Below are 10,978 nucleotides of genomic sequence, written 5' to 3' on the forward strand. Positions count from 1 at the left end.
CCACGCTCAGCCAGTGAGCAACCGGCCATCCCTATATGGGATCCGAACCCGGGGCCTTGGTATTGCCAGCACCACACTCTACCGAGTGAGCCATGGGCCGGCCCCAGAATAGATTTTTTTTACCGGGGCCTTGGTGTTATCAGCACCGCACTCTCCCGAGTGAGCCACGGGCCGGCCCGGAATAGATTTTTTTTTAAAAACTAAATTCTATGGAATTTTTTAAAGGGAAAGAAATGAGCATTAAAGATCTTTTCTGCATCCAAAGTACTCAGTTTTTGCCAGGGGGGCTGAAAAGGAAGCAGCCCCATGCCACTGTGTCTTGCTTCTAGAGACAATAGTCTGGTAGGACCCTGGCTCTAACTGGGTCAAGTCCTCCTCCCAGCCTTGAAGCTGGGGATGGGCAGCAGAGCTGTCCTTTGGACCACAGCTTCTTCATCCTTTTTGGAATTGGAGACCTGATGACAAAATATGTGCCATGCAAAAAGAATACTGGACTGACTACTAGGCTCTTCTCATCTTTGCTTTTTCTTTAGTTTTTCAAGCTCCATCAGTCCTTCTTTCCTAATGTGTTTTGCCTTCACCTATTTTCTCTTCACACTGTGGCACTTCTAGTTGGGGCTCTCTTTACTTACTGCTTAGGCACATAGTCACCTCCTCTGGACTCTTTGCTGCCATTCTCTCTCCTTCAATTCTGCACACTCTGCGATCTTCCAAAATCCGCTCTGATTAGCTTCACTGCCTATATAAACAAGAATAAGCTCCTCTGTTTGGTACTCAGTATATCCTCATATGATCCCAAATTACCTTTCTACTTCATTTCCTACTCCTTTCCTACATGTATTGGGCCACTGGTCAAATTACAGAAGGTCTACTCTTTCTTCTCTAAACCCACACCAAGATTTCTTACTTCTTCATCCACTCCTTATGAAGATCGCCTGTCTGGAAGGGCTATTGCTACCTGTCAAAATATTCATTACTCTTTACTTCTTTCCTGAAAAAAGCTATTCCTGAGCCTGTTGTTTGGATGTGCTTTCTTTCTCCCTGAGACCCTGTTTGTTCATCTTACAGGACCTTACTCTGTCTCATGTGGACTTTTGTCTGATCTTTGTTTTCTCACACTAGATTACCTTGGAGGATAGGGCTGTGGTTTACTCAACTCTAATTCCCTGAAGCCTAGCACAGTTCCTGGCACACAGTAGGTGTTCAACAAATACTTTGTTCATTCAACAAATATTTACTCAGTTCGTTGAAGGGACTCCATCTCTACCTCTTTAGGTGACCTTGGGCAAATTTCTGAACCCACCCATCTCCCTCACAATTTTGTCCCAAGTCATTAATGGATAATGAATATGAAAGCGCATTGGAAATAAAAAACATAAAGTGTTACCTACTTGTCTTATATTGGTATTTTGTGACAGACAACTTCATCTCTTGGTTTCCATTATTGTACCTGTGGCGGGTGATTCCCGTGCGAAATGTAGTCTCATAAGCCAAATAGGGGAGGGGACTATGTCCCTTCGGCCAGCAGGTGGTGCTATCCTGTTTGGCGCGTTCCGGGGAGAGTTTTGGCCCTTCCGCCACGCCGTAGGCCCGTAGCCTCCCCGGTGCGCCAGCCGGCTGGAGTGTACGGCGGCGGGAGAGATGTCGCTGTTGCGGTCGCTTCGCCTCTGCCTGGTCGCGGGGACTGGGAGCCGCCCGGTGAGGGGTCCTGGCCCCAGCACCGACCTGCCTTCCTTGCAGCTGTCCCGTGCGTTGGAGCGCACCCTTTCCTTCCCTCCCCCGACCCCCGTTCCACTCCTTCCCATCCTTCCCCGACTGCAGTGTCGCTTCGCAGTCCGGCCTCCTTGCCCTGCTTTCCATACCTCCAAAACCCTGAGATCACCTCCCGGCCCATGTGTTCTCCGCCCCCCGGAGTTCGTCGCTGCTTCCTGCTTCTCATCCCTTTCTTCTTACTCCCTCCAGGCGGGGTCCCTTCTGCTTCTGTCTCCCAGACCTTGGCACACTTTTCACGTTGGTCCCTGGCTGTCTTCCTCGGCCTCCAGGAAGGAGCTCCTCATGAAGCTGCGGCGGAAAACAGGCTACTCCTTTATAAACTGCAAGAAAGCTCTGGAGACTTGTGGCGGGGATCTCAAACAGGTGGGGAGGGGGTGCAGGGCGGGGTACTAGGGCCAGACACCAGACTCTTGGGGAGGCCATTCTGGGGAGCGTAGAAGTCAGATCTGCTGCCCAGTGATCTATAATGGCAGAGCCTTAGATGGGATTCTGGCTTAAATGACAACTTTAGCCTTTGACGTTGTCTTATTTGGAAGCAGTTGATTCAGGATCCCAAGGTTTACAAACCGTGTACCATGCAAGACGGCTATGATGTTTCCTGTTGCTTAGAGCTGAAAGAGTTTGTGTGAGTTTTGGAGTAAGACCCACCAGGACTCTAATCGTGGTGCTCTCACACCAACCCTGTGACCTTGGACATCTTAATCTTTCAAAATTGTGTCATTCTTGTCTCTATAATGAAAAATACTGTCTGCCCCATGGGTTGTTGTGAAGACTAAACTTTTCCAAACCACCAGTTACAATGTATGGTATTTGTCATTTAGTGGTAAGACTGCCAGTAAATGATATATTACTTTAGTTTCTACTATAGAATTTAGGGAAAGCAGAAAGAATCAGGGAACCTAAACATATCTTGGAGCCCCATTCAGTTCTAAATTCTGTGACTTTGTTATCTGCTCTTTTTCTTTTCAATTTCTAGGCAGAGATCTGGCTCCACAAGGAGGCCCAGAAGGAGGGCTGGAGCAAAGCTGCCAAGCTCCATGGGAGAAAGACTAAAGAAGGCCTGATTGGGCTGCTGCAGGAAGGAAACACAACTGTATTAGTAGAGGTGAGTTGTTGGAAATTCCAGATACCAGGAACAGCCGTTTCTTGAGTCTAAGGCCTGTGGTAGACCCTTTGCATTCTTTTTTTTTTTTTTTAAAGGTGACCGGTAAGGGAATCTTAACCCTTGACTTGGTGTTGTCAGCACCACGCTCTTCCAAGTGATCCAACTGGCTATCCCTATGTGGGATCCAAACCTGTGGCCTTGGTGTTATCAGCACCACACTCTCCCAAGTGAGCCAGGCCCGGCCCAACCCTTTGCATTCTTAAAGAAGAGGTCTGTTTGAGAACCATAAAGGGTAGTTGTCAAACCTCAGTTATTAGCTGTAGATTCATTTACATATAGAAATGCACAGGCGTGTTGATGAGAAATGGCCTAGCAGTCTAGAATATTACTCCTAACTGGGTCTAGTGCAGCCTTACATCTTGTCATGATTGTTTCTTGCAACAGTTAGATTTTAAAGCTAGTAATTAATTAATTAGTTGATGGACAGAGAGTAGCTGTTTTAGAGGAGGTTTGGAGGCCATAATTGGTGAAGAATCAGACGTGGATTAGAGTGAGAGAAGTAAATAAACAAGGCAATAACAAAGTGGTTTGGAGTTGGAGGATGCTGGAGAATGAGGTGATTATCGTGTGCAGCCACAGGCAAGTGGTAAACTTGTAAGTCCTTCAGGACATTATGGAACCATCTTCCGAATGTGAAGGCTATTGCTAACTCACTGGCACAGCAGGAATCATTTAATTCAGTTTCTGGCCTCAAGATAGGAGAGGAACTGTAGCTTTAAAATTCTGGGGTCATTTTTTTGTGTTCAGTCCTCAGCTTGTTCTGTTGATATTTTGGTTTATTCTCCAACCTAAGGCACTTTTGGAAACTGTCAGTAAACTGCAACATCAATTTGTTCCCACAGGTAAACTGTGAGACAGATTTTGTTTCCAGAAATTTAAAATTTCAACAATTGGTTCAGCAAGTAGCCCTGGGAACCATGTTGCATTGTCAGAGCCTAAAGGATCAACTCTCCACGTACAGTAAAGTGAGTTTGGGGGTATCTCCAGCGTGCTGAATTTGTCACCCCTTATGGTCTTTGCTGTTCCTTTTTCCCAGTCATTCTCATGTTTCATTCTGTTACTTCACATCTCTGCTTAAGTGTTGTCTCCTTGGAGGAGTCCCCTTTCTCCTGTTGTTTTATCCCCTTATTCTGCTTCATTTAATTTTTTTTTATTATAGTGGTTATATATTACATTTTTACTTATTTGTATATTGTGTGTCTTCCCCAATAGAATGTAAGCTTCATGAGGCACGGAATCTGTCTTTTCACTATTATAGTTCTGGTGAAAGAGAATTCGGCTCAGCTTTTAGTTGGGGCTTAATAAATCTTTGCTGAATGAATGCCAATGGGCTGGAGTCAGCCAAACCAAGTGAAGCCACCTGAGGCTTCCTGTTCAGAAATCTGGAATGACCTGAGGAAAAGATTTCTGAATAGAAAAAGTGGAGAAGGTAACTTAGGAGAATAAGCATATTTTGTCCATAGGAGGGTCAAAGAAGGAATTATATGTTTGCCTTTGATTCAGCCTTATTATCAAGGCAAAAATGAACCAATCACTCCCTTTTTTTGTGTGCTTATTCCCACCTTTTTTCTCGTTTATCCTCTTGAGAGCCCATGGTAAATGTTAATTATTACTGGCATTTAATAGTCATATTATGTTGAAAACTGTGTTGATTATTTTTTAGAATTGTGTTGAGTAGAAGAGTCACTTGAACTAGAAATTCTAATCTTGATTTTGCCAGTGACTGCATTTGTAACCCTGAGCCATTCACTTACTTTCTTGGGCCTCTGTTTGATTATTTGTAACAAGGGACTTTGGTCCCTTTTAGCTTTGTTTATTTATTTTTATCTCTTTTGGTTTTTAGTTTAAATTTTTTAACTTTTATTTTGTAAAAAATTCAAATTTACAGAAAAGTTGCTAGTATTCTGCAATAAATTCCAGTGTACTCTTCATCCAAATTCACCATTTGTTAACATTTTGCTGCATTTGCTTTACCACTTTTTATATACATACTATCACTGCTATTTTTTTTAAAATCAATTTGTATGTTGTGGACATCAGGATTATTTATTCCTTCAGCATGTATCTCCTAAAAACAAGGACATTCTCTTAAATAACCACAGTATAGTGACTACATTTAGGAATTTTAACATTTGATACAATATTTTTATATTTTTATTTATATAATACTCAGTATATATGAGTATTCATATTTTGCCAGCTAGCAATTTTCCTTCTGATCTAGGATCCAATCTAGTATCATGTGTTGCATTTAGTTGTCATGTCTGTTTAGCCTTTTTTCTTTGTTCCTCAGCCTTTTTTGTGTGTTTCATTACATTGGCATTTTGGAAGAGTACAAGGCAGTTTTGTAGAACATCCTTCAGCTTGGGTTTATCTGAGGTTTCTTCATAATTATGCTCAGTATATGGATTTTTATAGGAATATTAAATAGTATTTTTCTCAGAACATCACATGAGGAGGCACATGATGACTGTTGGTCCCATTATTGATGATGCTAATTTTGATCTCTTCGTTAAGGTAATATTTGGCAGGTTTCTTCACTGTGAAGTTGCCATGTTCCTCTTCGTAATTAGCAATTAATCTGTGTGGAAGATTCTTTGTGGCTGTGTAAACATCCAGTTCCCCCAAAAAACTTTTGCCTACTTTTAGAATCCATTGATGATTCTCTGCAAGTTTTAGCATTCATTGGTGATTTTTATCAAGATCAGCTATTACCATGATTGTTGCATAATGGTTGTTTTTCTCTCTCTCTCTTTTTTTTTTTATAAAAAGATGGCTGGTAAGGGGATCTTAACCCTTGACTTGGTGTTGTCAGCACCATGCTCTCCCAATTGGGCTAACCGACCATCCCTATTGATGGAGTTTGGATGTGTTGTCCCCTCCAAAATTCATTTGGAAATTTGATCCCCAATGTGGCAGTGTTGGAAACTGATTGAGTCATGGGGGCAGATCCTTCATGGATGGATTAATGCTCTTCCTGGGGGAGGGGAGATAATGAATGAGTTCTCGCTCTATTAGTTCCCGCGAGAGCTCGTTGCTTAAAAAGACCCTGGCACCTTGTCTCTCTCTCTCGCTTCCTCTGGCCATCTGATCTGCTTGTACTCACTGGCTCCCTGCCACTTTCTGCCATGAGTAGAAGTAGCCTGAGGCCCGTGCCAGACGCAGCTGTCCCAGAATCGTAAGCCAAATAAGCCTCTCTTCTTTATAAATTACCCAGTCTCAGGTATTTCTGTTATAGCAACACAAAACGGATTAAAACACCCATGTAGGGATCCGAACCCGTGGCCTTGGTGTTATCAGCACCACACTCTCCCAAGTGAGCCACAGGCCGGCCCATTTTTCTCTTATAATTTCTTTTATGTGTACAGTCATGATGTAATGACATTTCAGTCAATGAAGGACCGCATATACAGTGGCGGTCCCATAAGATTATAATGGCTATACCATATATATCAGGATTGTAGATGGCAATACCATCTACGTTTGTGTACACTTTATGAAATTGCCTGATGATGCATTTCTCAGAGTTTATTCCTGTTCTTAAGTGACGCGTAACTATTTGTTTTATTAATTGGCATTTTACTGTTAGAAAGACATTTCCCTTCCCCCTTTACTTAGTATCAACATTGACTCATGGATTCTTATTTTATACAATAGATTACAATTCATTATAAAATCCATTACTCATTTTGATGCCCAAATTATCTGTGGATTTGACCTGTGGAAGCTGAGCCTGTGCATGCGGGCTGTAGTGTCCTTTTGATATGTCCTTATTGTTTTCTGAGTATTTCCTTACATTTTAGCATAAGAAGATATTCTGGAATTATGTCATACTTGCCCAAACCATGAAATTGGCCACTTCTCCGAGGAGTCCTGGTCTTTTTTAGTGGGGGAATGGTTTTTTGAAACCAAGATCTGGGCATTAGATAGGCTTATTTCTACTGTGATGTCATTGTTTCTCTGTTCTTTGAGCAGACAGAGCTATGAGTATGTATGTGTCTGCGTATCTTTTAAGTTTTTGGTTTTTTTTTTTTTTTAAAGATGACTGGTAAGGAGATCTTAACCCTTGTCTTGGTGTTGTCAGCACCATGGTCACCCAGTGAGCTAACCGGCCATCCCTATATAAAATCCGAACCCGTGGCCTTGGTGTTATCAGCACCGCACTCTCCCGAGTGAGCCAAGGGCCAGCCCTTATCTTTTAAGTTCTAATGCAGTACCATAAGGTTTTTCCTTTCCTTCCACCATTCTATATTTGTATTTTCCTTTCATATTGAGAACACCGGCTCCCAATAACTTTAATATGTTTACTTATTTCTACTATATTTACTCGATGTTACAGTATATACAAAATTGTTTCAGAGTTGCTACATCCAATTACCACAGATAACAAACCTACTAAGAAGTTCAAGATTTCTTTAGTTCTTTTTGTCTTTACATTGAAGTTATGTGGTCAAGGGACTGTACTGAAAATTATTTGGATTTTTTGTTTTCCTTTGTGAGGTTATGTTATTCATTTGAAATACAGTTAGAGTCTTATGTTTCTGTTTAGTCAGTTTTCGTTTTCACCCTAAGTCTTTGTTGATTTAATTTTATTTTGAATATGTTAAACATTAACGTATTCAAAAATGAATATTAACGAAATTCCAAAAGTTAAAACTATCTAAAAAAGAAAGGTACCCTCTTCTCTGCCTTCTACTCCATTCTATTCCATTCCTGTAGATAACCAACTTCATTGGATTGTGGTTATCCTTTCAGTATTTCTTCTTGCAAAAGTAAGCATATTTATACAAATACTTCTTTCTTACATAAATGGTGGTATGTGTATACACCATTAATTTGATTTTTTTGCATAATAATATATCCTGAAAATACTCCATAGCAGCTCATGGAAATCTTTTTTCCAGATGCTTAGTATTCTGTTGTGTGGATGTGCCATTGTTTATTCAACCAGTCTCCTTCCGCCTGTGTTTGGGCATTTAGGGTGTTACAAAATTTTATGATTAGAAATAATTGCTCAATGATTAATCTTGTGCATATGCACTTTCGTATTGTTGGAAGTGTATCATCAAGGTAGATTCCTAGAAATAGGATTGTAAGATCAAAAAATAAGTGCATATGCAGCTTTATTAAATATTGTCCAATTCCCCTACATTGGATTTGCACCATTTTGCATTCCCACCAACAATTTGCAAGTCTCCTAGCTTTAACATTTTATGATTGTATGAAAATATTGTTTCTGATTTCTAGAAAATTACATTTAAGAAGTTAGACTGGAGAAGGAGTGGAATGGAATTGGAGGTGGTGCAGTGATAGAATAAAATATTTGTGAAAATGGAACTGTTACCAATTTTTAATATCCTTGGCTTAATGAAAATATCACCAAATTATACTTAGTTGTCTTAAGTCATTTTCTTAGAAATAGGCTATTTTTGCCTATTCTTTAGATAATTTGGATAGTGTGGAACTGGTTCATATTTGTTTGCTTTGTGCACTTAGGGCTTTCTGAATTCCTCTGAGCTTTCTGGACTTCCAGCTGGGCCTGACAAAGAAGGCTCTCTGAAGGATCAGTTGGCCTTAGCAGTTGGTGAGTATTTGTAAGAATTCTGGAAACTGGAAATTAAGGATTGGATCTCTTGGTATCTTTGCTGTTCCTCAAAGCTAAATCAAGAATTGTAAGCTCATGTACCTACAAGGGTCAGACAGTATGAATGTGAGAAGTGGGTTGTGTATTAGATGTTAGGGAGCAGCAGGCATCCTGAAGAGCTCATACTCTGCTGAAGGGAGTGCCACTACCAAGCTCTAGCCAATTGTTATATTGGGGGAAATGGAGTCCCAGTGTAGAAGAAATCTAGGGTTATTAGTGGTGGGAGGGGGAGGGAGAGGAGGATAGGGAGAGATTGGACAAGGGGCATAAAGAATAAGTACAATTTGTAACAATATATATACTAGTAATATTGATTTGATCAACATGTGTCAACATTGAACCCCCAAAGTATGTATAATCAATTATGGTCCAATAAAAAAAAATTTAGATTTATGTGCAAACATTTTAGGTTTTTAGCTGTTTGCAACTAATTAAAATGATTTTCATCACTGTGCTGACAAAACAAAGTGTGTCTTTAGGCAGAGATGGCCCTTTGACTTCCAGTTGACTACATCTGTATATGCAATAGGGAAAAATACTATGTTAAGGGTCGTTTTGTCTTCTTTATAAAGGGATCCAGGAAAATATAGGGCCGTTAGTTTTAGGAATTTGATTTCTCTTTTCAAAATATACGGTTCTGAATTTGTGAAGGTACATTCTTTTAGAGCCCGCTGGCTATAGGAACCGTATCTGGATCATTATGGTTGGACTAATGGGGATTTAACTTTCTTCCTGTGTGTGCTTGATGGAGAGAGGGAAGTACGGCTGGGGTTGGAGTTTGCTGGGAATTTACTGCTCATCTGAAGTTTCCACTGAAGTCATCAATTCTGTGTTTATTGGGTCATCTCGTAATACGTGTGATATTTCAGTGAGTCATGGATGACAAACCAGCAGACAGCTATGTATGGTCTTATTAAGAAATTCTGGAAGAACTGGGTGTTTCAGTCTCATCAGTTTCTGGGAATTAACTATTGGGTAGATGCTTTGAGCTATTTTAAAATTTGTTTTGATTTCTGGATTCTCCCTTTTCATGACTTTTATTTTTATTTTTTATTTTTTTCCTTTTTGTCTTTTTTCGTGACTGGTAACGGGATCGCAACCCTAGCTTTTATTTTTATTTTTTATTTTTTTCCTTTTTGTCTTTTTTCGTGACTGGTAACGGGATCGTAACCCTAGGTGTTGCGCCCGTACCGCGACTGGCAATGGGATCGCAACCCTTGGTGTCGCGCCCGCACCACGCTCAACCAGTGAGCGGACCGGTCTCTATATGGGATCCAAACCCTCGGCGGGAGCACCGCCACGCTCCCAAGTGCTGCACTCTACCGAGTGCGCCACCGGGCCGGCCCTGTGTGGGGCACTATGACTATGTGCAGGCATAACTATGACCAATGCAGGCATATTTATCCAGACCCCTTTGTTTATTCTCCCACCCCTTCGTACCTTTTGGCTTATTTGGACTTTTGTTAGAAGGGAATGGCATCCTGAGAGAAAGGGGAAAAACTGGAATCTGTTTTTGCTTCTCATAAACGACTCTGAAAATGTTATCTTTTTATTTTGATGAGAGGAAGTTGAAACTATCAGATGATGTGAGGTTTTGGATTTTGTGGGACTTTTAGTTTTGGACTTTGTCCTGATACAATGGGTGATTAGGAGTTGTCTGTGTCCATTAAGGCGGTATTTGGGAGGGATGGTAATTTGGTGGGAAAAAGCACTTAATTGCTTTGGAGTCAGAGCTGAGTTTTAATTCCAGCTCTGCCATGTATGATTGGGTGGGTTACTTGAGCTTTCTAAGCCTAAGATTAATGTAATAATAACAGCTAGCATTTTAGTGCTCACTATGTGTCAGATACCGTAACAATTGCTTCTACATGTATTATCTGTTTTTCTTGATAACCTTGAAAGGTAGGTGGTATCATCTCCATTTTATAGATGAGGAAACTAAGACTTGATAAATTAGTAAATGAGGTTATGTCATTAAGTCACTTGCCCAACCAAGGTCACATAGCCAGTAAGAGTCAGAACTGAGACCTGAGCCTTTATGACACCATAGCCCATGTTTTTATTTTATTTATTTATTTTTATTTTTTTAAAATTTATTTTTTCGTCCTTTTTGAGACTGGCTGCACTGTGCTCAGCCAGTGAGTGCTGTGAGCGCACCGGTCATCCCTATATAGGATCCAAACCCGCGGCGGGAGCGCTCCTGTGCTCCCAGCGCCGCACTCTCCCGAGTGCGCCACGGGCTCAGCCCTTTTTTTTTTTAGCCCATGTTTTTAAATACCAGAGTGCTTGGCACATTGTTGGTGCTCCAGAAAGGTGCTCCCCATTTTCCCCACCCCTACCCTCTCCCCACATACCCCTTTTCCTCTTTAAACAAAAACTGAAAATGGTATCTCTCC

General features: G+C 41.0%; 1 protein-coding gene across 1 annotated transcript in view; it reads left to right on the plus strand.

Moving 5' to 3' along the window:
* Positions 1-1,629: 1,629 nt before the first annotated feature.
* Positions 1,630-10,978, plus strand: part of TSFM (Ts translation elongation factor, mitochondrial) — a 51,592-nt gene continuing 42,243 nt past the window's right edge. Inside the window, exons 1-5 of the mRNA XM_008570157.1 lie at positions 1,630-1,698; positions 1,963-2,136; positions 2,750-2,878; positions 3,781-3,903; positions 8,435-8,522. Of these exons, the coding sequence (XP_008568379.1) occupies positions 1,642-1,698; positions 1,963-2,136; positions 2,750-2,878; positions 3,781-3,903; positions 8,435-8,522 (571 nt within the window). The 5' untranslated portion in view covers positions 1,630-1,641. The remainder of the gene's footprint in view (positions 1,699-1,962; positions 2,137-2,749; positions 2,879-3,780; positions 3,904-8,434; positions 8,523-10,978) is intronic.

The sequence above is a fragment of the Galeopterus variegatus genome, unplaced genomic scaffold (assembly GCF_000696425.1).
Source record: "Galeopterus variegatus unplaced genomic scaffold, G_variegatus-3.0.2 Scaffold576, whole genome shotgun sequence".
Classification (NCBI taxonomy): Eukaryota; Metazoa; Chordata; class Mammalia; order Dermoptera; family Cynocephalidae; genus Galeopterus; species Galeopterus variegatus.